Raw genomic sequence first — 21,883 nt, 5'->3', positions numbered from 1 at the left:
TTTTTTCCCCCTCAGGTTTTCTCAAATAAAATATGTAAATTACCCTGCTATTATTTTTGTTTTTGCATTTTTGTATTGCAGAATTGCGTTGTTTTATTGTGCTATTATAATCTAGTTGATACTTTTTTTTTTTTGAAGGATATGGGAAAAGGTCTCATAAACTGGTAGGAACTGACGTAAGTAACCGACGTACTTAGTAGTGCCGTCTTCCAAGTGCAGAGAAGACGTGTGCGCGCCACATGAAATCAGAGAAAACTGAGGGTTTACAACTAATTCAGTGAACAATTCTTTAGCACCTGGCTGAGAAGGGAACGAGGTTCGTATTGGAGCAATGTTACATTGTTTAACTAATGTTGCTATATTTCATGTTCATTGTGTAATTTACTGCATAGTAAAACATTACCATTTTCGTCCACTGGATTGTGCTAATGCTCCTTGGTAAATATTTAGCAATGCTATTGCTCAATATTCAGTTTTATTGACTAAGAATCTGTATTTCTGTATGGTTTATTTGTTTTAAGGTATTTATAAAGGCAACAGGCAAGGTTAAAATGTTTATTTACAATATAAATTGTACTCAAGAGATTGTCAAGGCTATAAAAGGTAATAATTTAAGGCAATTAATTTATAGTATATGATAGGGTGACCAAATGTGTCCGCTTTTGGGAAGATTTGTGTATTTATAGTTTTCTTTTTACTTTGAACTTTTTTTTTTAATGTCCTCTGTTTGTACTTAGTTTCATGTGTGACATTTACTTTTGTTCTACTTTTGGTTGTACTTTGACTGAGTGCACACTTCATGTGCTTCAGACTCTTTTTATTAAATTATTGCTTTTTCTATCTAGCTTGTGTTTAGTCTGCTTTCGGGTCCTTTATGCATTCTATTTTGACACTTGCGATCGGGAAAGTCACCATGCTCTCGATAGCTCTCCCAATCGTATGTTGTTTCTTTAGGAACGCTACGAGGCTTACCTCGCTATTGTAACAATGGCGGATGTACGTCCAAATAAACTTTGTACAAAATGTATTAAACTGGAAATGATTTTTGAAAAATGAATCTCATAGGTATGTCACTAACAGGTTACAACCAAAATAAATTATATGGAGCAAACTTGTCATTAGAGTCAGGGTTCCTTTTAAAAAAACACCATTAGAAGTGTGCTAAGCTAGCTAGCTGATCACAAGATCCCATGTCAGAGGTGGGCAATTTTCCAAATGGGCCATACAACTCAATTGTGTAAAATTCATATTACACAATTGAGTTGTATGGCCTGTTGGAATTTATTGCTATATTAATATAAATTTAAGTTAATAATCTGACTCCAATTTGTGACCTTACCAAACTATCACTCATCCAACAATAGCATGCTCGTTCTGCAATAGAAAGGTATCAGGAAGCCGGCATTTTCACACACGAGTGGATTTATTCCTAACATTCAAATCTAATACAAACAGCTGGGGTCCCGGGTCCCTACCCATACAATTCTATACGCCTCTGTCTCAAGCAGCAGACGTAAACTTCTCATCCGAGTTGCCCCAGTGAATAGTTATACTACACAATATGCAAATCACACAAGACAAAGACATCCTAACATAATTCTATTGGCTATGTGTTACTGCAGTTTTAACTTTAGCTCTCTATGATTGGACGTCCTTTCTTCGCCAAGTTGTTTTCGGGCTGCTTCTGGCTGGAATCTCCCCCAGACTTCTGGCCTTCGGTCTTATCTCGTCCTTGAAGCTGGCTCCTGTTTACTCTGAAGCACTGCATTCTTGTACATCCTTACTCAAACCCTTATTTCCTTTATTCCCATCTTTACAAGCTCTTATATTCCTTTAATCCCTCTCATGACCTCAGACGACTGAGGTCATCACTCACATACCTTATTTTATTATTAAAGACGAGCTAAATAAACACTAGCCATTAAGCTAAAAATCTATTAAACACGAGCTAAAAAAAACACTAAACAATCAAAAATGAATAAACATCAATAAAGATTTCACTCTTATAAAAAATCTATAAAAAACTTCACTTCTAATAAAAATCTATAAAAAACTTTCACTTCTAATAAAAAAATAATATAAAACTTGCACTCTCTCTCATGGCCGCAGGTCCCTGAGACCACCTTCACATACTTACATCCCGGACTCCCGGAGGGCGACAGCTGTCTCCGCTTCCTGGGGGTCCTTCTGAGGGATCATCATATACTGACCACCCGGCGGTATTGGCCCCAACGTGCGTTCCATTGTCTGAACAGTCAATGATCTGATACATGGAATACAACAACAGCCGCATAACACCATGATAGCCTGAATGCTCTTTCATTTTATTACTTAGCGTGCGCAGACCCTCCAATGCCTTAGTAAGGCGACCATCAGGAGATGTATTGTTGGGGATCAGAGTACAACACTGCTCCCCAAAAATACCACACACTCCTCCTCTTTCAGCTAACACCATATCTAAACTCATTCTATTTTGGAATGCCATAAGAGACGTGGCTGCTAATTGCTCGTGCACTGCCTGGAGTGCCGAAGTGGTCAAGTTCGCCAATCGTTGGACATTATAGTGGACATAATTAACCCGGTCCACTTTTTTGTTTACTGTAATAAACAGAAAAATACTCTCCCATCCTGCCGCCACTTGATCCACCAATTTGTATTCATCAGGGACCCCTCTCGGAACTCCAATTGTATCTATGTATGTGGGGTCTCCTGCATTCAACCATTCTTGCATGTCCCTTTTCTTCCTCCCAAGGAAGGGGATTCTTCCCCACTGTCTAACTCCTTCCCAATTTATCCTAGCCATGTCTAATGCTGTCACACTAATTGGCATGATCAGCGTTACTAGGGCGCACTTACCTGAGGCATTGGGGGGAAGCCTATCGTACAACACTCTCTCTCCACACCAGCAACATCAGCACGAGCGAGAGGTATTCCTGCTGGCAAAGACACATTTTCATTACACCATGACTCCTGGATGTTTCCAATCCCAGGGCCACTCCCATGTAACTTTAGGCAGGTAAAATTTTGTTGTGCAACATGGATGTCAAAAATGGGCTTTTGCTTTTCCATATTTGTCAGTGGAAAGGCCGAATCCAATTGGCTGCACTTTCCTTGGAGAGTTTTGTTATACAGGAAACCAAAGAGACAGGTTTTGGATACAACAGTTGCTGCCATGATTTTCAAAACTGGTCTTGCACCTAAACATACCAAACAATCCTCGTTAGTATTCTTAGCGGCCTGTTCAGCCATCAGGAGCCAATTATTAGTGACCATAGAAATACCTGTGTCGGTTGTTTACACTTCAGATTTAACAGTAGTTGTTGTGTCTGTGTCAGCGTCTTACCACCATCTTGCTCTGCTTCATACCATACCGTTCCATTACAGGAATGATACACCATCACTCGTTCTCCTTTCGTTCCATCACTTCTATCATCCCGCACCATATGTTCAAACGCTAACATAGTCCACACAAAGCACAAGCCTGCAAACAAAATAGTCAATAAAGTTAAACATTTGCATCGTCGTCGTTTTTGTTCAGACACTTCCGAGTCCAATTTTGATCCAATTCTCGCCATCGTCACATTCCCTCTCTTGACCTGCCCGTCCGGGCAGTCAATCTTTAAGCTCACCATTGGCAGGCACAAAGGCTGGGGCCGGGCGCAACTGTGAGTAATGGTACCACTTTTGTCCTTTAGTTTCAATTCTCATAATCGCTTGCACCTCATTTGGGAGGCCGTTCAGCATCGCCATCCTGAACATCATCTCAGCTTCAGGGTAGCTGCCTGGGTGTTTACCTGTGGTCTCAATCCACAGCTCCAATGCTTGAGCATAATGTTGCTCTTTGTCGTACATCAAATTTCTGTATTTTTAACGCTGGTTTCTTATTATAGCAGTGTAAATCATTTAAAAACAACATCATCTTAACTCAGAACTATTCATGTCCGGCCGGGCCATGAACAGTCTGAGAAGAGATTTATACTTATACCTTAAATAAACACCGCAGTTCATTTCTAACAACTTGTCTCATGAAAAAAATGTCACCTAGGTGTGTCAATATTCCTTTACACCCAAATGGCATATTCCATGGGCTCTAGAAATTATACTTTTCAATTGTTTCTGAAATGGAACATACTTACCGTATTTCTGCTATAAGGGTCGTCTTTTGTCATCTTTGTAGAACTTATTTTTCCAACTCCCATCCTCTTCATTCGCTGCCTGTAAATTCCTCACACCAAACTTCATTCTCACATCAGACTTCCTTTTCAACCATACACAGACAGACCAGTCATTCCCCCATCTGATAAAGATCAATTTTGATCATTTCAGACCTGAATGTGAAAACTGCAGCCGCTTCCAAATTGCTGCTTCAAAGAGGAAAAACAGACACCTTGTGTCCTGTAGATTAAAAAACAACCAACTTAAGCAGATGTAAATTAAGATACTGCAGCGGAGGACTTTTAGGGTCAGGAAGAGATGAGAAAAAGATTTAAAATAACCCCATTAATCTATTGCAGGTCACGAATCTTCCAAATATCTGCCATCTCAACTAATAAAAGAAATGAGTTATAATCAGAAAAACAAAACAAAATCCCTACTTTACACCAACCAAAAAGTATTCTTAAAATGCTAACTAACCTCACCTCTTCTACAGAGTAGTGGGGGCTTTGTAAAAACACAGCAGGGAACTTTGCCTTTGTGCATTCCCCGTGGAATCCAAAGATCAGTGCTGTTGAGCTTAATCAAAATTAAAAATTTAACCAGCAAATTCGCCATAAGTGTTCCATATCTGAGTCCACTCTGAGAAGCCAAAGTTATAAAAGAGAAATGGGGAAAAAAATAGAAGGCCAAATTCAACAAGCATCGAACAACGGAAAATATAGTATTTAAGGATTAGAATGAATTTTGTACTACCTTAATTCACATAAGCTGTTCTCAATTTCCGAAACTGCGTTGCTATAGATCACATCTCCTTTTCCGACACAGTACAGAGTGCAAACCGTACTCAAAACAGACCAAAATATGACTCAAAGGCCGATCTCAGATGACTCGAACTTTGAGTCCACACTGGAGTTCATATTCCTTCCTGTCCTTGTTGATAGCAGTTTATGCAGGGCAAAGTTCAAAGCAGGCCTTAGCTGTCACTGGAGATCGCTGACAGTTTCATCAGGACGGCTGTGATGAGAGTTTGAGATGTCTGCTCAAAGAGTTGATGGACATTTTGCTCAGATAATTCATAAGAGTCATTGAACAGTCTCATGGCGAGCGGATTTGCAGTATACCATCCTTTTCGCAGTCCGTATGATCACTCCCCCCCCCGAAAGTGACCATTGTTCAGTTCGCCGTCCACTCTGTGCCCAACAGCCAGGTTATTCCAGCACGTTGGAGACACCCAAGAACAACACCTCTCGTCAAAGATTGAACCTGCCTGAAACACTTATACACTCGGAACAGACAGAGGGAGATGAGATCACAGCAAGAGATTTATATGCTTGTTATAATTAAAAAAAATAATAATTTTCTCAAAAAATATGTATTTTGTAGTTTCATCTAAATATGTTCTACATTATAGCAAGTAGTATTACTATATTTACGCATATGTCTACCATAGACTCCTTCTTCATTACATGTTACCTTAAATTATGCCTCCACATGGAGGGAAGTCTCAAATTCCAGGATTTCTCAGACTTCTAGAATGGGACTCAGATAAGGACAAAGGTTAAATCATTTTCACACCTACGAATGAGTTATCAGAGATGCAGGGGAAATCAAAAAATCAAAAATGAAAAGTCTATTTCAATTAAAATTTGGTTTTATTACTTATTCAACTATATTAAAAGTTGGTTTTATTACTCATTCAACTATAAAAACACAGACCAGATTTAAAAAATAATAATAATAATAATAATATGGATAGTGGCCTGTAGTTATCATCTAGACCTCTTTATCTTTCCGCATAACAGGACCAATTTGATTTTAGATTAGCATTAGAAGACCCCTACTATTCACACACAACAGACTACAAGTCTCCCACATGGAGACAATGGGAGAGAGTACTAAATTTATCACACCCCCTGTCCTTTTTATTTAGTTTGATTTAATTTTAACAGACAACAGTACAAATCACCATCTTCTTAAAACAGCAGCTCACGGCCCCCATCCTTTCAAAATATGCAGATTTCCTGCTTACCATTCTTTTTCACCCTTTTTTCACACACTTAAAAATCACTGTCTTAAACAAACTTACACTTCCATTCACTTAACTTCTGCACTTTTCTCATCACTCTCCACTTCCCCCTCGCGGTGATCCGCGTTGCTGGGCGTTGCCTGCCCCCGTCTCTGTGTCCCTGTCACCATTTTCTCTAACATCCCTCTTTCCTCAGTCTGCACCTTCTGTCCATCAAACAACTTCCCCTGTGCCTCCTCCCTTATCAGCTTCGGAGTCCTCTTATTCCCTGCACTAGTGGTGCCCCCCTCTCCTGCTAACACCGCCCCTGACGTGCGCACGGGCGACTCACTCCCCCGCAGCCTTTTCCTCTCATTATTCACAGCCTGTTCGATCAACTGTATTGTTGCTGGCGTCATCCGTGACCCGTCATCTTCCACATCTAAAACCATTCTGCCCCCCAAAGTAACTACGGGGGCCATCACTGACGCCGTCGGATACGGAGGGGGCGCAAATACATACTGTCCCGAGCTCGGCAACTGTGGATAAACGCCTCTAAAACATTCCGCCTTTTCTCCCTTAAAAACTTCCTCCTCTCTCTTTTCCTCTTTCTTTTCCTCTTTCTTTTCCTCTCTTATCGCTGCCAGCGCAGTCGCAATAGTCGCCAATTGGTGAATGCCCCGTCTATCATTCTCTACATTTTTAACTTCTTTTCTGAGTTTATGACGCTTTCGCCATCCAACTCGGCTCTGTTCCTCCTCCATATCTTGAATATTTGCCAACATTCTGCTCTCCTTTTCCTGTAACTGCCGCGCTAACTTCGACATATCCCACGTTCCAGGTTCTCCGCGAAACAATTCATCCTTCTTTAATTTCCAAAACAACTTCTGACACCGTTCTCTTTCCTTCTTAATTCTCTTACTTTCTATTCCACTAATCAACTGTGATTCCATCCTACCGTAATGACCATTAATCTCCGACCAGACTCCAGGGGACCCGAGACCCTCATCACACTTTCTCTTCTCCGCCATCCTTAAATCCACTCGCACGTGTCCTAATCACTTCTCTTGCAGTTTAATTTTAGTTTTTACATTCACACCGCTTCCACACTGATACGTAAATCCCAGATTTTAAACCGTATCAATACGTAAATCCCAGATTTTACACCGTATCTAACCACGAATAGTTGCGACCTATTCTAGTAGGTAAATCCCAGATTTTATACCCTACTAATGTCCACACTTTATACGTAAATCCCAGATTTTAAACCGTATCAAACCACGAACAGTTCCAAACTTATTCGAGTAGGTAAATCCCAGATTTTATACCCTACTAACACGTCCCACATTCCTTCCTCTCATAATTTAGCGTTGCCAATGTGCAGAATTTAAACAAAAGGAATCTGCTCACCTTGTTTGAGTATGGGCCCAAGAGGAAAACCGATCGGACGTGTGGCTTTTTCAGGTCGTCACCTGAGTGTGGACGTGGATCCCAGATCCTTGAGTCCCAGACTCTTGTGGTTTTCTCGAAGTCCCAGACTTCTTTTTTACCTCTCTTGCATCACGTCGGGGTCACCATAATTGTTGGAATTTATTGCTATATTAATATAAATTTAAGTTAATAATCTGACTCCAATTTGTGACCTTACCAAACTATCACTCATCCAACAATAGCATGCTCGTTCTGCAATAGAAAGGTATCAGGAAGCCGGCATTTTCACACACGAGTGGATTTATTCCTAACATTCAAATCTAATACAAACAGCTGGGGTCCCGGGTCCCTACCCATACAATTCTATACGCCTCTGTCTCAAGCAGCAGACGTAAACTTCTCATCCGAGTTGCCCCAGTGAATAGTTATACTACACAATATGCAAATCACACAAGACAAAGACATCCTAACATAATTCTATTGGCTATGTGTTACTGCAGTTTTAACTTTAGCTCTCTATGATTGGACGTCCTTTCTTCGCCAAGTTGTTTTCGGGCTGCTTCTGGCTGGAATCTCCCCCAGACTTCTGGCCTTCGGTCTTATCTCGTCCTTGAAGCTGGCTCCTGTTTACTCTGAAGCACTGCATTCTTGTACATCCTTACTCAAACCCTTATTTCCTTTATTCCCATCTTTACAAGCTCTTATATTCCTTTAGGCCCATGATCATTGTTCCTGTTTCATATTTTTTGCTCACCAGGCTTGAAGAGCAACTGCTATGAGTAAGTCGATCTACTGTCACAACGACACCTAATATGTGCTTATAACATTGAATTGCCTTGCCTTGCATGTTACGTTATTTGAGCTAGGTGCTAAAGCTGATCTTGCTCGCAGAATCACAATAATTTAATTTTATGACTCAAACCCATTATTTTTTCTTTTCTTTTTCTGTGACTCAACATTTAATGAATATTTATCATCTGATTTGACAGTTTAGTCATAGACTTTCCCCCCCAAAATTATTTTGTTTCAGAAATCAAGAAATGCACAAATAAAATTGTGTTAAAATGTACAAAACAGTGAAATGTGTCTTGCCTGGCCCAGACCTAACCTCGGATCCTCGAATCACCCCTGCATTGAATGAGACAGATTCACCAATCGCGCCAGTTTGCCACATTCAATATGGCGGCAATGTTTACGTAGAATTACGCGCCAAGGCGAGATCTAGTTTATGTCAATGCCACAGCCGCCACACGTTGAGCCATTAGCAATAGCAACACCATGAGCGGCAAGCTGTCGATGTTGTGAATGAACGAACAAAGTGACGTCGGTGGTTAATGTCAACAATGCAGTAGTCGAGAGGAGGCGTTCCAGTCGAGTGTAACAAACAGCGGGAGACTGAGTCGTACTCGGTGCAGGATCACTGCAAATGCGCCCTTACACGTATCCATAGCAGGAACAACAAGGAGTAAAATCACGGACATGTTTGTTAGTAGGTGAGACGAATCAAATCGAGTTGTAGCCACTGAAGAAGACGTAGTAATTCGCAGTCGAGAGGCTTCGAAAAGACGGTAAAGCAAACCATGATGTGAAAGAACTTGTATGGGAAACGGACATGAGCGTTTGATCGAAAAGGAAAGGAAGAAAACGGTGAGTAACCATGCACTTTCTCCGGTCTTTGTGGCACTTCGACCACTATCTGCTGCTGTGTAGGCTAATATTTTTTTGTTTCCGGTTAGTCACAATGGAAATATGGCTAATCTGTGTGGTGATAGTTACATACATTAATTGACATTCCGAGCCATTTACTAATTACCTGTGGTGTGCGCGTGCGTGTGTAACAGATTGAAAATGGTGAAATGATTGTCTTTAAACTTGTCGAGTTTGAACGCTGGTTCAGGAATTAAACACAACCCGAACCACATCCTGTTATGTTTTGAGTCAGCACGGTGTATTCACGGTCTCTTGTACGTTTGTGCATATGGCAAATCAAGGGTGTTTACTTCACCGTGGAAATATTTAAATACTTTTAATACTGACCTGACATTTAATACTGTCCCCCTACCCCCCATGACGCAAACACACACAGTCACACCATATATATTCATTAAACTGGGGAACTGGGGGTCTGAATTTCCCTAGTTGTGATAATAGTAGGAGTATGAATGCGAGAAGTATAATAAATTTCACAAGTAGAAGCCAACTATGATAATAATATTTCACGAATTCCCTTTCGCGGTGTATTCAACATTACACTTTTTATTCCCAGTTCGAATATACATGGATTGCAGTTACCCAGAATGCCCCTACAACCAACAATTAGCTGGTTTGATGCAATGATCAAAGTTTGGTGTAATATAAAATATCTATTTCTTCATTGTGAGTGTGTGAATCCAGCTGCACCTTGAATTGTTATGCGAGCAGGTCCTGCAGCAGTGGCTTAGTCAGCGCCTTTTATTACGCTGTGACTGCACTCTTGATAAGGTGTTACACAATCAAATGTGTATTCTTACTATAAATATCACTGATGCTGAGCTATTAGAGAGGGTTAGGGTTACGGTTACCCAGTATTATTTGTCTTGTTAATAGATGTGCTTTGCTTTTGTACGTACAGTATATATAACGTGCCCTAACAGAAGATTGTTTAATTTATTGGTTTATTTTTATATTGGTTGAGTCCCACGATTAACCAGTTGATGTGGTTGCGAACATTGATGCTGTAATACAGCATTTAGAGTCGGCGTGACATAAGCTATGCGTCTCTTTGTCTGCTGGATGCAGTGGAACCATGTAACTAAAGCAGAATCAGTCATCAATCTTCCTCTCGCTCTTTCTCTCTTGCCGCTTATATGATTGGGGGATATTTCTGATAATGAAATACTATATGACCGTAAGATATTTTTAGCTTTCGTAAACTATTTTTTATTTTGATTTAATGGTAAACGTCGCTCGATTCTCCCAACACGTGCATAGCTGAAGCTCATCTGTCGTTTTATGCAACGAGTTTTATTACACTTTTCGCCTTGCCGACTTTTCTTATTTTTGTTGCCCTGATCATTTTTTAGTTGTTTGTTATAATGTGTTGCTATGTTTGGCTTTTTGGAACATGTCTTATTTGTTTGATCTGCTCAAAACAAAACAAATCAAGGTATAAGTCACACACTGTTGATGAAATGTGAAATGTCTCATCCACATATTTGGTGCCACTCAATGTTTTAATGAAAATGGACAGAAGTATGCGGGTGGCATTTGTATGACTTTGAGGGGATCCTTCCATTCTTCTTGCATTATTACTGCTGTTAATCTATTGTTGACGATAATATATTTTATTGAGCAGGCTGAACAGAGACATATGTACCACATGGCCTAGCATGTGGCTAATTTGCACACTAGACCAAAACGACCAAAACTGCGGATAGCAAACTAAATACATTTTATTTCAAAATGAATTAATGATATACAGTATAGCGACTATGACTGTGTTTACATTCACTGATCACATGAAACAACCTGCAATGCAGACATAAAAAAAATACACAAATGTCAACACCAGGCAGCAACAACACGCAAGATTCTACCACTCTGGTTTAAATGAGGAAACTGAGGGTGCACCGATCGATCGGCCGGGTGATTTATCGGTCCTGATTGCCTTCATTTTGGGTGATCGCTGATGGGCCGATCCCTTAAAAATAAACAAATCTTTTCCACTGATCCCATCTTTCTCCTTAGAGTTCTGAAAAAGTCAAGCATTGTCCTCTGTTGTTGCGATGACTAATACACTTTTCATTTTTATTTGAAAGAACTGCTACATGTGCAGTTAAAACAATCCTTTTGTATTATTTCACAGATATTTTTCAATGTTGTGATCGGTGCACCCCTAAAGGGAAACCTTGCCACTATATCGCTGGTATAGCCATCGGCAATTCTTTTCATTATGTAATGATGTATGTATACAACTTTAATGTAGCAACTGTTTATTTAATATATAAATTTGTGCTTTTGGGTCGACATGATCTGTGCATTTTGATGGCATCAGGCTTGTATCGGATTTGTCCGTTCACGTTACAGTCTCATTGGCGGATGCCAGATATATACAGTATCGTATTTTAAGAGGCTTGATTGCTTTCCGATAATATTAAATTTCATGTGTTATTATGTGCCGCTTTGGAGTAAACATTCTGAATTGTGTCAATTGAACTATGTAGTGTAAATTCAGCCAATGCTTGATTCATGAGAATCTTGCATATGGTTGGGGCATATTTTTCTTGAACAGATGGTTCCAAATTATGAGACATTTGCAGTGTTTGACAATTTAAATTTACATTCCCTAGCTATGGACTCTACTACAGTACTTAGTCTTATAGAATCTAGGCTCTTATGTCAGCACAAAGGTATGTGAGACTGGGCTGGTGCCAATGTTTGGTGTAGAATGAACAGCATTGCTGAAAAAAGATTCTTCAATTCACCCCAAGGACTGTTGTTCCCACCCTCAGTTGTCATTCTTTGCTATTTCACTGATGCACGTTATTTTTCTTTAGCTACAATTTCGCAGCAGTGTGCACCACCATTGTCCATCACCATGTGGAATCTTCTTGCCAAGAATCTTTTTTTTCTTCTTTTTTTTTTTTTTGAGAGCTCAGTATTGTTCATCCGGTAATCTTACCGATTCGATATGTCATCATCATTGCTCTTCTTTTTTTTTTGTATGTGTGTGTGTGCATATGTGCATGCGTGTGAGTGTGTGCTCATTAATTCACCTAAAACTTATTAAAACTCCCATACCGTTCACCTAAACCGAATACTTCAGAATCCCACTAGAGTCGTGAAGTTGTCAGGAGACCCAAGGAAGGATCAAAGAAAAGAGAGAAAAGTGAATTCCAGCACTGACCAGAAACCACCTACTACACACAGGGTTACAAACCAGAATCTTTCACTAACCGCAGAAGCATATAAATTCCAACAAATTAGAGAGACCTCAATAGACCAAAGGAAAGACTTAAAGAAAGGAAGGAAGGATAGATGAAGCAGAGTGAGATCCACAGACATCAGCCTCCACCGATTGAGCGACTAGAGGAAGAAGCAGATTGTGTTTGAATTTCGGAAGATGCTGGTGGATCTGGCATGCATGAAAAACCTCCACCAAAGAGGGGAGCCGTCGACCCCGGCCAGGACAGGGCAAGCAGAACCCCCCAGGCCTCGGCATTCTTGCCAAGAATCTATCAAATCATTTAAACACCACAGTCAGATTTCTGAGTCCTGTTGAGCCCCTTTGTTTCTGTCAAGACACTCAGTTTTAAGCTCAAGCAGATTCGTCTCTTGAACTAATTCTTAATACTCTTTACTCTCGTCTTGTTCAATGAATTGCTGCGGAAATAAAATGATGTGCACCTGGTCCTAATAGTTGTGGAAAGAAATAATGTCAAGAAAAGGGATAACAAAGCAGTTAAGAGGAATGAAGCATATCTAAAGTGGGCCCCATCTTTTACAACTCAATTAAAAACAACTTTTTGAGGGTGAGTAACTGTGATAATCTGGTTGTACAAGTGTGCACACCCTCCTATAAATGTGTCTGTGAAGTCACGTTCAAACTTGTGTCAAATGGGAGTCAGTCAGCACATACCCGCTAGTGCTGCCATCATTTAACTCTTTGACTGCCAAGCATTTTCAGAAAAGGGATGCTGTGGGTGGCAGCTGATTTAAGCATTTTGACTGATCTTTCAAGGTCCACAGAAAATTTTACATACTACCAAATGAAAGATTGAACTCTCATCTTTCATCAGAAACAAAAAGTTTGTTTCTACCTTATTCCGTTTTTCAGTAATCAACAATAGAAAATGGTTAGTTTCACCCAAATGCTCTGTTTTGGACCAAAATACGGAGAAATCAAGCTTTTTGTGAAACGATATTATTTCATGCACTCTAGTGAATTTGACACCTTTTTTTTTCCATGAATGATGCCACAAACACCTAAACAGTGCTTTACTTCTGTAAAACACGACCACCAAGAATGAAAAAGTGTTTTTTGATAGCAAAATACGTTTATTTACATTCAACAGTGTAACAATTTGACAAAACAATTTGGCAAACTATTTACAAATGTGTGCAACTGTGGTACTATTTACAATTGTGTGGATGTTTCAACTACAGTTTTTCTTTTTGTAACACTCCCCTGCGTGCAAGGAGACGCAGCAGGATTTGCACAACAGATTAGTTTCACTGCGATTGCCCCTTCGCGTGCAGACGCTACACTTTCTTGCCGGCCTTTTTTTCCCGGGGAATAGCAAGTATATACTGCAGTGTGTGTTTGGCCATGTTGCCATCAAGTCTACTATCAGGATCATGATACGGTGACGTTACGGTGGTGTTACGTCTGGCTTCCTCATGTCCTTCAGTTCCTATACCGGGTGGTAGATGTTCTGATCCATCTTATCCACTCCATTCATGGTGGCAACGTAGTCCATAACCAGTGTCTTCTCCGTGATCAGACTGTACCCACTCCTCCGATGAATATGCATTGGACTCGGGGTACTCTTCGTCGTCCGATTGAACGTCCGCCTGTGCAGAAGTGCTCGGTTGTGCTCCGCGTTTTACGGCGTTAGCATCGCTAGCCGGTGAGGCTTTATGACGTGATCATAGCCGCCGCGTCAACGCTTCTAACTTCGGCGTCAACCTCGGAGTCACCATCATCATCATCGTCGTCATCAATGTGCTCTTTAGCATTGGTCGATGCTTTTCGTCTTTGAAAAAAATGCTCAAGCGTGAGCTGCTTGCAACCGGTCACCATTTTCGCTTGCTCAGCCATTCTCCCCTCAACACTCTAGCTCCGCCTCACGTCTTCTACTGACACCTACCCAATCTTGTCCAAAGAGAGTCATTGCTGCCATCTAGTGCCCAAAAATAGATCTGCTTGATACTTTCAGCACAGCTGGCCAAGGCTCCCCCCCCCCCCCCCAAAAAAAACCCATAGTGAACGTCTTTTAACATCTTTGGCAGTCCTCCGTAGGACTTTACTAAACGTTAAAGAGTAGCCAAAGAGTTAAAAACGCCTTTCAAGACCCCTAAGGACGCTGTACAACAATTAAAAACTAAATTTAAAACAACAATTCTACAAATTAGATTGAATAATAATAAAAAAGCTAAAAATAAAGAAGCAGTGTAGTTTAAAGTGTGTAGGCAATCTTGAAAAGGTGGGGTTTTAGTTTTGATTTGAAAATGGTCAAGGAGGGTGAATTGCGGAGATTTCCAAAGCTGAGGAGCACAGTAGCTGAAGGCCCTGCTCTTCATACAGTAGTACTGAGACGGACAGGTGGAACAGTCAGATAAATCGAAGCGGAGGATCTGAGGGTGCCAACTGGAGTGGTAATGTGGAGGAGGTCAGACAGCTATGGAGGAGCGAGGTTGTGAATGGCTTTGAAGGTAATGAGGAGCATCTTAAATTGTATGCGGAATTTAACCGGTAACCAGTGGAGTTGCTGGAGAACAGGGGTGATGTGATGGAAGGAAAGGGTTCTTTTATTGAGATGTGCAGCTGAGTTCCGGACCAGTTGGAGTTTATGTAGGGATTTGTGTGGGAGGCCAAAGAGGGGCGGAATCGATTTATCGATTTATTTCTTGAAGCTGCTCATTGTTTGCCGCTTTTGATGCCACTCCACCAACACTGCATACAAAGGAAATAAAATACACATTTGCTGACTAATACTTATCAAACTATATGAGATGATGAATAAGATGAATACAACATACCGTAGTAGTAGAAAAGGAATATATTCCTCATCTGTCCATCCTCACAGAATCTCAGGTCTGTCCAGGGTTCCATTTCACAAAGCAGGTTCAACAAACAGTGAGACTAACACTGAACAGTGAGTTGACCTACCCCGCGATAGGAAACGCTGCGTTTTCGGTTCCAGAACAGCGAATTTGAGTTAGTTTGATCAACGCAGAGTAGTTTCACCTGGAGTTAACACCACACTAAAAAGACTGCATCAATGGAGCCCCGATTCCACGATGCCACCATGGCAACGGGGAAGCAGAGGGCTTCCGTATTTTTTACCCCTCTCAACAGGAAATTTTAATGCGATCATATGGCTAACTTGAACACCGCAGCAGCTCCCCATAGAGGGAGGCGTTGTGGGAGAATGTTGCTGCTCGGGTCAATGCATAAATTTAAATGTAGTCCTTTGCAATCACAATAATATTACAGGGGAAACCTGTTGAATGTTAGTTTAATAATTTATTTCATTTAGGTGCAACCCTGCGGGGGAGAAGCGCACTTGACTTAAGATGAAATATAAACACATTATTCAAACGGGTATAAGAAAAAAACGGAGCGCAACACACAATATATGCTGGGATGTGAGCGCACGACTACGGTTGGTAATGTTGCAAATGTAAGGACGGATTAAGTAGTGTATGTAGATGATGGACTGTAATTTGAAACGCAGGGCTTAAAGTACTCCGGCACGGTGCCGGATTTCCGGTGTAAGAGCCACTAGCGCAATGACAAATGCAGCGAAGTAAACAAATACATGTGGGGAATATTTGACACATCTGGCAAAACACCGCCAATGCGGAGAGAAGGCCAACTTCAAAATAAACCTTCCCATACCAAGTAATATGTGGAGCGCAATGCCAATGGACGCATTTATTTTGAAGTTTTTCCAGGGAGCGTTTTGCCAGTCGCAGCGCGACTGCCGTTCTTATTGCCAGCGTAAACAATTGCGCCCAAAGTCAACAAAACAACTTCGTACAGAAATCACGTTTGATCGCCAATTAAGGGTATTAAAAGAAGACTTAATTACGCGGACATTGTATTGCACGGTGCCTGCTGCCAGTGTTTAGGGCATCTACAGTGTTAGCCTGCTAACGGTGCTAGTGGCTGCAGCTAGAGTTACCGGACTACTTTTCAAAGGCAGTCTAATCGACGTGATGATTGCACACTTTGATGCTGACAGCCGAACACAGTTGCCGTTACTAGAGATGAGTTTAATAAACTGAGCTCACTCAATTGTGCAGTTGACGGTCAACAAAATCCCAACTGTGGTTCTGACGATACTTTGTCTCACAGACCAAAAACTACTCAACTCGGAATTTCATTTCATACAAAGTGCTGTACATGGAGTAAAAATCAGTCATGGAATAAAGACAGGTAAAACAAAACTAACACCAAATTAATAATTATCTTAAGTAGGTAAATTAAGTCAATAAAATAACACAAGTAGGTAAGTAAATAAAATAAATAAATTAATAACAAAATACAGCAGGCACCATAAAACATTGAAACGATGATGAGTCTCATGCCGAGTCAAACGGCAAAGAACAAAGATGTGTTTTAAGAGTGGGTAGAGGGGGATGTTGCCTAATATTTAACGGAACGTCATTCCAAAATCCATTGGGAGAGATTTGTCTAAAATCTTCCTATCTTTCTAGAGAGGAAAAGAATCGTTGAGCACAATTTAAATTTAAGTAACAAAAAAAAAGTTGACTATCTAGAAATAAAATGAAATTATTTTTATCCAAATACCTGATTATTCAGTAGAATTTTTTTGTAGGATATTTGAATACCAAAATATTCGATGGCTGCAGCACGAGAGGGGACTGCAACCCGCGGTGCTATACTCTACCATACATAATATAAATGGAAAATGAAAGAGAAGAAGACCTGACACTTGGGGAAGACTGGCCATCGGGAATTTCATGAGTTTCCCAAATGCCCAGTCCATCCACGGTGACAAATCAAATAGTAATTAATGACTTGATGTTGGTCGAACAATGAATCGGCACGTTGGACACTGCACCACCGCTCCCAGGAAAAAGTTCAGGCTCAGGAATTATTTTTACTTTAAGCTCTGGAAATGGTACCGTTCAAAAAGATAATTGTCTGTAAATGCCAGAACATCTATGCGCGGCCTGATAACCATCTCATAACGAATATTTAATTCCCTGCACAATAATGCTGCCTGCACACTTTAAAAAGAGAATTGTTGAACCAATTTAAAGCAACACTAAGGAACTTTCAGTTTATGTTGATTATGGCAGCGCCATATGGGCAAAAGTGGTAATGTTATGCCTGAAGGAAGACCACATTTCCCATAAGGACAAGCGCATTGCATTGTTTTTTAGCTCATGCCAGCGAGTGAAAGCCGGGCCAGTGTTGATCCTTGACTGTCCTTTTATCCGGGTAGCTTACTTTTTCTTTTTTTGTCTCCTCAGACAAAACTTTTCAGTTGTTGTGTAGCTTCTGCCAGGAAAGCAGTCATCGTGCTATTACATTCAAATTGACTTTTGTCTTTGTAACGAATGGGGAACGGGGGAGTGGCGTATACCATAAAGCAGTCAGCACATTTGTAGTTTTTTGTGTGGCAGTGTTCCAACCATCCTCCTCAAAGTTGCTTAGTGCCAGTAAAAATGATACAGACATGGCAAAGGTACCATTCAACTAGTTTTAAGTCGATGTTTCATCAGAAGAGATATGAAAATAATTTATTATTGTTGAAAAGTTCCTTAGTGCTACTTTAAAATTACAAATTGAATTGTTGTCCAACTTAATAAAATTGCTTCAATTGATAACACATAATTGAATTTAGTTAATCGAAAGTGAATATATTAAGTTTAATTAACTCATAATTAATTAAACTTAATGTATTCACTTACATTAATTAAATTAAATTGTGTGTTACCAATTGAAGCAATTTTATTAAATTGATCAACAATTCAATTTATAATCTTAATTTGGTTCAACGATTCTCTTTTTAGAGTGCACCTTTATCAACGGGATCGTTTGTCAAAAGGACATGTCATGTTTGTGGAAAAAAATGGACTTTTAATATACAGTAGGCCTATTGACAGTTTTTTTTATATATATTTTTTAAATAATAATAGGTTTATAGACTCGGTAACTGTTAGAGAGTTTAAGTTACCTCTTTTTATAAAACGGGCTAGAGTTAGCTCTTTTTCTCTGGTTACAATTACCTCCATTTCTGAAACGGAAAACACAAAGTTTCCTGCATTTCAGGGTTAACAGACTCAGGGTTCTCACTAAACCTGCTTTGTGAAATGGACCCTTGGTCTCATCCATTTTAATTCTGCACAAAACCACACATAATGCATAACCAGAAAAAAAATATCAACAACACAAAATGCAATCCAGTTCATTACAAAGACTGCCGTTCCTTGGATCATTGATTGCATTTTAATGTGGAGAGTCAGGCTGCTCTTCTTCCTCCATAACACTCAGAGAATGCATGCTGCAAATAGAGGGTTTTTCCTGGCTCAAATTGAGGCAGAGGTGGTACTGCCGATACCAGGTATCGGTATAGATGCCGATACTAGTCTCATACTTGCGGCGGGGCCGTTGTACGATAAAGAAATAGAATTTAGAAATTATAAGAATAGAAAGTTGCCATTAATTTCATCAAATTTATGGAAAAATTATACATTGGGATATCTAGGTCTTTCTTTAAAATCATATGTCTTTTTTGGTGGTATTGGTATTAGGTATCAGTATCGATGACGACTCAAAGAGTTGAATATGTCTGAAACAAACTGGTATCGAACGTCCCTAATCCTGACCATTCACCATGACGTGCATGTATTCTGTAAATTTAACTGATTCACTTTCCTTTACAGGCAACATACTTTAAGTTAAGAGTTCCAATAAGAATATAACTACTATGGTAAAGCGTTAATTCATTAAAACGGTTCTGCCATAACATTTCACGAGTGGTAGTGGAGTCTCAGACACTCTTTTTGTCAGGATTCAAAATGTGAATTTCCATTGCATGATATGGCGAGACACAAACAGGCACCTGCCGACCGGCCAGCATCCTCACAAAAATAAACAATATATATATATAGACTATAAACATTTAGCATTTTACAACATTCAACCTTATTTACAATTTTAGAACACCATGGATGAAATATTGCCATCATTAATTCGCTACCGGTGCTACTTACCCCCATAAGAAATTGGATCCCCTGCCGCGGGATCTTATAAGGTTTACCACAGAAAAGTGTAGATTTTTCGAAAAGGTTAATTGTAAACAGGTATTTAATCTAGAACAAAACCGAAAAACAATAACATTCAGTTGCCTGAGCTTTTTCTATGCAAATGTGAGATTTCCTACTGCACAATATGCACTCAAGTGGGACAGCATGCGCGCCCGAGATTTATTTTTATTTTTAACTACAATCATAAACAAGTCCTACAATAGTACATATTAAATTGGAAATATGGTTCAGTGTTGTAAAACTATTATGTTTATTGTATATACTGTAATTTTATGACTTGGGCAACAGCTGCCACTGATCTGTATATATAACTGGAGACTAAGAGCTGATAGCCCATACACGCCTGTGCAAGCCGTTGAAGCCATAGGGCGGTCATCTGACCACACCCATCTCGCGAACAGACTACTATACATATACGTACTGAGTAAATGGTAGACATATACAGCTCATAGGCTCTTAATATAGGGCCGGGGGGTTGGTGGCACGGTGGTCACTATTTTTTTAACAAGTGGACGGTATGTGCTGCTTTGAAGACCCCCTTATTCCTTTATCGCTCAGTTCCTAAGACCCCAATATTAGATTTGGCAGAGGCATCTTTTGTTGACGTACATGTATGATTCTTTAATAAAAAATATATACACGTTTCCTCCTATAAACATCAGCAAGCATATAATTTATAAATGCATTTAAGGCAAGTTGTAAAATGTCTGAAGTTTTTTTGTTTGTTTAACCAATTTAAAACATTTAAATCATGCTTTTTCTACAAAATACTGTCTCAAATGTTCTCCAATCTTAATACTGTAAATGTATAGAAAGGTATGCCGAGAAACGTTTCTTAATAATTCATCAAATTAATAGTTTCTTGGGAGGAGTAATATGGCGGCCTCGTGGCTTCTAAAGTCTTGGCCTATCGGCTATCCAGTTAACGCTGACAGTACGTGCTTTGCACGTTGAGAAGTAGAGAGGAGGGAGATTTTTTTTTAAAGTGAGCTTTATATCGGTGCATTCCGCTGGAATAGAAAATAGAAGTATGGATGGATAATCAGTAATGACTTTATCAACAAATATCATATATGTGATGTCTATGAAGGAAACATAAGGGAACGCGAGGACACCCACTCTTGTGTTTGTTTTTTGTACAGAAAGATGAACAGTTTTTTTTTAGTTATCTTGTCTCCGGTCCAGTGGCTTGTCGCAGTTTGATTCTTAATAAAATCTACTTTTGTGGCGATACTCGTACAAGCACCTGCAAAGGAAGTCAGTGGGAAGCTACATTTCCTTTGTACTCAGTTCTATATGTAAGGCATTAAAAAAAACAAAAAAACATGGTTGCATAACAGAAACAAAACCATACAAAATTAGAAATGTTATTAAAAGGATTTTAGGTTAAGTGCACAAATGCTGTGTCAGTGGAAGAATAAGACAAATGCACCATATACTATAAAATTCACTCTCTCCTCCAACATGAGGCCAATTCCTATATATATGCTGTAGACTGAAAACATTTGGGTTTGAGATCAAAAGATGAATATAAGACAGGGGATGAACAACTCGATTTTTTATTTCCAGGTATTATACAGACGCTCCCCTACTTACGAACATTCGAGTTACAAACAACGGTACATACGAACATGTCTGCGCGTGTGTCGGAAAATGTCCGGAAAGAGATGCTGTAAGTTAGATTTTGTATTGCGCGCCTTTTTCCGAGTGTAGTGCTTCTTTCCGCTGCTAATACCGACGCTTGGCGCTGTGAGAGCTCACCCAGCATCCACCTTCCTCTTCCTCTTCCTCTAATTTTTATCATTAAATATCTCGTGCATCCATTATTCAATATGGTTGGTGAAAAGCGAAAGGCTTCTCGTGAGAGTGGTAGTGCAAAGAAGAGGCAAGCCATTTCATTTGAAACGAAAGTGGCTTTAAACATAAATTATAATACAAAATATAGCACTGAAGCAACTTACGAACGAATTCACCTTACGAACGATCGCTCGGAACGTAACTCGTTTGTAAGTTGAGGAGCGTCTGTATTTACATCTCTACCTTATAAACATCCTTTATCCACAAACTCTTCAAACAGTAGATTGTGACATGTGTACATTCATTGCTATTTATTTGAATAATCATTGTAATCGGACACACCTAGGCAACAAAACATATCGCATCATTCCCATACACATACGGTATACAGTTTCTAATATAGTGGAGAGAGGAGAGTTTTGGAACTGGGTCTTGAGTGGGGACTTAAGTGACCTAATCCACCTCTTAATAACACTACCATGTCTC

General features: G+C 39.8%; 2 protein-coding genes across 8 annotated transcripts in view; one reads left to right on the top strand and one right to left on the bottom strand.

Annotated features, from left to right (window-relative positions):
* Positions 1–1,279: 1,279 nt before the first annotated feature.
* On the bottom strand, positions 1,280–8,326 carry LOC144039172 (uncharacterized). Of its 7 annotated transcripts, XM_077552197.1 has the most exons (4): positions 4,912–8,326; positions 4,329–4,395; positions 4,137–4,258; positions 1,280–3,481 (listed from the first exon to the last, which is right to left on the bottom strand). In XM_077552197.1, exon 1 carries the CDS (start codon positions 7,192–7,194, stop codon positions 6,253–6,255), a length of 942 nt encoding a protein of 313 aa, XP_077408323.1. In that variant the 5' UTR covers positions 7,195–8,326; the 3' UTR covers positions 1,280–3,481; positions 4,137–4,258; positions 4,329–4,395; positions 4,912–6,252. The 7 variants fall into 7 exon arrangements, with proteins under 7 accessions (XP_077408323.1, XP_077408324.1, XP_077408322.1 ...); XM_077552198.1 differs by having other exon boundaries at positions 1,280–2,263; positions 2,857–3,481; positions 4,137–8,326; XM_077552196.1 differs by having other exon boundaries at positions 4,329–8,326.
* A 540-nt stretch (positions 8,327–8,866) lies between these two features.
* bach2b (BACH transcriptional regulator 2b) overlaps positions 8,867–21,883 on the top strand; it is a 72,868-nt gene continuing 59,851 nt past the window's right edge. Inside the window, exon 1 of the mRNA XM_077552192.1 lies at positions 8,867–9,241. Coding sequence (XP_077408318.1) covers positions 9,194–9,241 — 48 coding nt within the window. The 5' untranslated portion in view covers positions 8,867–9,193. The remainder of the gene's footprint in view (positions 9,242–21,883) is intronic.

Source organism: Vanacampus margaritifer, chromosome 19 (assembly GCF_051991255.1).
Source record: "Vanacampus margaritifer isolate UIUO_Vmar chromosome 19, RoL_Vmar_1.0, whole genome shotgun sequence".
In the NCBI taxonomy this organism is placed as follows: Eukaryota; Metazoa; Chordata; class Actinopteri; order Syngnathiformes; family Syngnathidae; genus Vanacampus; species Vanacampus margaritifer.
The sequence above is the reverse complement of the archived record's forward strand: the minus strand, read 5'-3'. Positions and strand labels throughout refer to the sequence as shown.